Source organism: Antrostomus carolinensis, unplaced genomic scaffold, assembly GCF_000700745.2.
Source record: "Antrostomus carolinensis isolate BGI_N321 unplaced genomic scaffold, ASM70074v2 scaffold6099, whole genome shotgun sequence".
Taxonomy (NCBI): Eukaryota; Metazoa; Chordata; class Aves; order Caprimulgiformes; family Caprimulgidae; genus Antrostomus; species Antrostomus carolinensis.
The window spans coordinates 20,805-26,140 of NW_010339293.1; the positions used below are offsets into that span (position 1 = coordinate 20,805).

Genomic DNA, 5,336 nt, shown 5'->3' on the forward strand with positions numbered 1-5,336 from the left:
AGCTAAGACAAAGTAGAGGCCAAATATCTTCATTACACTTCCTTCTCTTTATTTTTGCATTCCTTCTCCTTTGATAAATAAAGCCAATGTAGTTCACATTGTTAGAATAGCAACAAAGAGAAGAAGAGCAAAGGGGTAACAGTAAGAGTTGAATTACGTCTGTAAAAATAAACAAGAAAAGGAAAAAGAAGAAAAGCAATGCAGTGGATTAACAAATAGGCATTTTCCCTTCATATAAAAATTCACTGGCACCATTTGAACATAAACTTCAGAACACAAGATCTGATATCAGAAGACATGAATTTGAGAAAGACTGCTAAATCTTTAAGACAACTACGTTTTAATTTTTTTTTTAATTAAGTTGCTTTTGTTTTGCTGAGAATTAGTAGTATGTATCTTTGGTAGAATCGATATCTATATTTTTTAGCTTTTAAATAAAATATATCAGCTTAAAAAAAGGTTAATAAGAAGGCAGTTGTGCTGTCTCATAAAGATTCTTCTCCTAACGTTCCAAGGTATCATTCTGAGTTCAAGCAATTCAAGCAGTCAGAAACTGGAAAAACAAGTGAAATTTTGCAGATCCTGTAAATGATTCCACTAACCTAGAACAGACCCACGGTACAGAAACAGTCACACACAAGAAGTAATTTAAGGGTTTGGGATTTTTTTTTTCCTGTTCCTAAATTCGTATTTAGAAACAGACGCTGTGAAACACTAAGGACAAACGCTGTTTAAAATGAATGTTCTTTAGACCTTGGTCCTGCAGAAGAATCGGTGCTTCGCCTGCAGACCCAAACCATCCTTCTGGCTCTCCCAGACCTGCCTACCAATGCCAAGTTCATGCACAGGAGCATTTGCAGGATGGAGCACTTGGCTGTCACCCATTTTACATGTTAAGATGACACAGCAGCTTCCCAAGCATTCCCTCTTGGAAAGCTTGGCTGCTCATGGGCTCAATGCACAGAAGGCTTTTATGTCTTTCACATGGTCTGCAGGCGCAGGACACATGCAAGACATGGAGAAATAATATATTCTAAATGTAGACACACCTGCACGTGTACTTCAGTCCTTTATTTCCTTATTTCTCAGGGCTGGTGCTGAGGACCACGTTTTATAGCAAAGAGATATACTCAGGTTCTCCTAATTTGCAGGCCTGCACGTTGTCTGGGAGCTTCTGATGCTTGAAAGACATCCCGACTGAATGACAAGAAGTAGTTACAGCAGGGGGGTTGGTGTGACAAAAGCAAGGTTGTGACGCACAGAGTGGGACTTTGGCCAGATAGACTCATGAGAGCATCTCTGTGGAGCTCTACGATTGCAGATCTCTGAACACACACTCGTTCCTTCTGCCAGCCTCACTCAGTCCCAGGGAAAGAAGTACAAATCCATGTAAGAGAGCAGAACTTACACAGCAGGATAGATTTGGCTCTTCTGCACTCTTAATCCTGACCTTCACAAGCAATTCCTAGCTTCATCCACTTCCAGCCTAATCCATCACTACCATCTTTTGGCTACCTGACTGTCAGCACAGCACTTAACACAGCTTGAGCCCCCTTCAGAAAAAGTTCATGGAGAACTCACAGAACATCAATGTAAATTATTTCCCCATGGATTAAACCCCAAGCAAGTATTTAAAATGCCAGTGCAAATGCATGGATTTCCAAAGCATCTACCAAAGTTCAACCCCCACAGCCGCCTTCCACTGATTTTTTAAAACTCATGAGAAGGTAAGGGATTAAACCAAGGATATTCAGGCAGTGTGTCACGAACCACAGTTATCTTCCATCATGTCAGTGAAATGAAAAGTAATCAGCTGGAAGTACTGAACAAATCCAACCCTCTTGATGCCTGCAGTAATCTTTGTGTCACTTAGCTCTTGTCAGGGTTTGAATTCTTAACTTCTCCCTACACCTCCCCAGGAACTTAAATACTTCAGATTGAACTGATCCAACTCATCAGAGTCCCTTTGTGCTACCAGCTGGAATTGCCTGAGGTGAGGATCACTACTGGGGGCAGAAGGGGGGCTCCACAGCCTCTAATGCAGATACAGACCGGCCAGCAGACCACTCAGCAAAACCTTCCAGCCCTTGCAGGCAGCAGCACTTGAAGATCTACTTAATTCTTGATACCAGGCTGGAGTGACTGGAGAGCCAGTCTCAACTCCTACCAGACATTAACTGACTCCCTCCTTGCTGCTGGGTTGTCCCAGTATAAAGCAGATGCAAACTACAAAGGAAACTTTTGAACTATTTTGCACATTTTTTATTTAGACTAGCTGGTGCTGGACATGGGATTTCCTTACCGAAACCACAGATATATTACCTGTTCAGCATCAGCAGTTGTTTGGATCACTTGTATGGAGGGATTCAACAAACTGAGAAGTAAAAGGTAACTATAGAAAAAGTTGTGATAAATTCTTAAATACTTTGGTGTTGAATTAATCAAGTGTATCCATATCAGGAAATCCTCCCCTTATTAAACATAAAAAGCCAGATGTTAGCACATACCAGTTTGCATCACTCCTCTGCTCAGTGAGGCCGTATCAGCTTGTACCTCGTGAGGTGCTGAATGAAAATACCTACTCTCAATACAATTTTAAGCAGTTCATTTTCAGTTTCCTTGTGTGTGGAAATGCACAGAACCTTCCTCTTAGCTAAGCTTCCTCCCTGCCCTCCCCTCCAACAAAGGAAGTGGGTTTTTTCTTGCCAAATGTCTATATTTCAGCAAGACTGGACTGGCAGAAATTAACAGGTTTACATTTAAATGAAAAAATATGCTGTAACATTTTGACAAGTCCTGAAAAATTACAATGCATGTTTTGTGCAGTTCAAATTTAAAAAGTAAAGAAATTAATGCCATAGATAAGGGATAGTGCCTTTAACTGTATACTGAACATCAGGATGGTTGAAATGACATACTTCCTTTTTGAGGCAGATTCAATAACCCCTCCCTACTCAGCCGAGCTATGAAGGACACATAATTAGTTTTAATTTTCAGGAGAATTAAGTATGTGCTTACTTCTTTTGTTAAAAAGGGATGGATCTTGTTGAATTGTGACCAAATACAAAGGAAAAGGGAGCCAGTGAGGATGTATACTTAAATGCTCCAAACAATAATTCAATTATTTATATAATCTGGGGGAAAACATTTTATTGGTGTGGGAGGGAAAACACAGTAAGCTAGGTTTGTGCTAAAGAATTAGTCTGGCAAAAAAAAGAGGGAGAATGTAACTTTATAGGTAGTTTTTTTATTAGTTTGCTTCACCAGTAAATATGGATCAGTACTTTATGTTTTAGCACTAAAGTATGAAAATTACACACCTGTAAAAATGGCATCTAACAGTTATGAAATTAAGAAACGCCTGTCATCATGTAACATACCATTAGGTGTGAGGTCATATTCAAGAAATAGTAAGGAAATTAATGTGTTTAAAATATTGAATAGCTTAGTAATGTAAAATATTGCTACCTTCAATATATCTGAAAACAGGTCTGATTTTGGGTTGTAGTAGATTTCTCACTGTACTGGTTCTGAAGAGAACAAAACCAAAATACTTTCCCGTCATAGGGCTGGTTAAAAACTAAAATCAACATTTTCTGAATACACGGGGAGACTTTGAAGTTGTAAATTCAAAACCTATCACTGCGTCCCACATATGAATTGCATCTAATTTATAATTATATCGTATGTAATTTAGATATTCCATGTGAAGCAAGTCTTAGGCCTGTAAGTGTACAAAACAGCAATTTGAAACAATACAGAAATAATTGTTTCAGCTCCACAAGGCTATTACACCTTCACTGCAGCTAATAATCACCTGCCACGTTTTGTCAAGAAAGGATGAACACTGCTCATCCACTCCACTGGAATGCTGAATGCCATTACCAAAACTGTGACATGATCATTAAAATAATAAATATGGTATGAAGGGGTACAGTATCTGTCATAGAAAGAATCCATCTGGCTTAGCATTCAAGATTTAAGGGTCACTGTAGTTAGCAAAACTTCACTGCATTTAAACAAAACAGAAAAAAAGCGTATGGTTGTTGTCATGGAATGTCACATCAGGGCTTGTCTTGTATTAGAGTATTATAGGCAGTAACACTGATCATATAGTGCAAACTAGATAAAATTGCGTTTCACTGTGTGAAATAAACAGAGGTGCAAATGCTCAGTAGGATACCATTAAGACATAAAATGGCAAAAAATAAATATCAAAACTTTTATCAGTGTAAAAAAGTAATTGGGTTATTGTATAACCTAGAGTCTGGCAAAAAAGGCCTCAAAAAAGTTCACTCAGTCTTCAGAAGTTCTACAAATTAAGTGCCTTTTCAGGTTTCCAATTAGACAAGAGACTCCATGCTTTCTGCGGGATCAGATTCATCACTGGCCATCACAGCACCATTTTTGTCCAGTGTCATGGGACCGTTTCCATTTTCCTTAGTGCTGACCAAGCTTAGCATTGCCTTATAAAGAAACTGGTACTGTTCCTGGAAAAGAAAAGGCAAGTTATTTCAATCCTTTCAGGGTACATAAGCGAGTGGCACTTAGACTTGTCATTTCCAGGGAAGGTCACGGTTATTCATTACCAGAAACGTACATATAGCAAAGAAAAACACTTAGAGAGCAATTACCTCTATTAATCTAATTTAACCTTGTCAACCTAAAATTCCAGTTTGGGGTAGATTATATTATTCCTGATACATTATTAAATGCTACAGAAGGGCAGGTCAATACCTGAGCCCACTGCTCAGCCCCAGGTTGTGGCCTCGTATGGAACCACACACACTGAGACAAGGGTGCTGCTCTCGCTGCACACTGAGGCAAGAGCCCCTCTGTTGAAGCTTTGTCTCCCTGCAGCTCTACCTGCTCTGCTGCATCCCTTCAGATCACAGTGTGCCAGGTTTAAACAGCACAGCTTAATTTATAGGGCTGGCAGGGTGATGATGACAAGCTGAAAGGTCCTTCTCTGCTAGGGCTGCCTGTACAGGGGCCCCTAACTGTACGAGAAATAAGCTTAACTGCAAATCAGGGACTTACATTGTAGGTCTGAGGTTTATAAAAACTGACAACTATAAAAAAAACCAACCCAAATGCAAATTCTCCTTGGTAGCAGATGCATTAGGGCTTGATAACATACACAAATATGTGGTTTAGTTCATGCTTTTGGTCTCAGATGAAAATCTTGTAAACTATCCATTTAAATTCCATTTAAAGACTTACAATGTCTGTAAATACTCCAGGCCGCATCAGATTTATCATTTTTGCCACCTGGAAAACATCGACAGCATTTTCATTCTCCAGCTGCTGGGACAGAGTGGTAAGGGCACATAGCG

At 39.4% G+C, this 5,336-nt stretch overlaps 1 protein-coding gene across 1 annotated transcript in view; it reads right to left on the minus strand.

Annotated features, from left to right (window-relative positions):
* Nucleotides 1-3,233: 3,233 nt before the first annotated feature.
* The window catches only part of LOC104531017 (protein tyrosine phosphatase receptor type G), a 197,527-nt gene continuing 195,424 nt past the window's right edge, over nucleotides 3,234-5,336 (minus strand). The window contains exons 27-28 of the mRNA XM_029086950.1: nucleotides 5,224-5,335; nucleotides 3,234-4,490 (exon numbers count right to left, since the gene is read on the minus strand). Coding sequence (XP_028942783.1) covers nucleotides 4,344-4,490; nucleotides 5,224-5,335 — 259 coding nt within the window. The 3' untranslated portion in view covers nucleotides 3,234-4,343. The remainder of the gene's footprint in view (nucleotides 4,491-5,223; nucleotide 5,336) is intronic.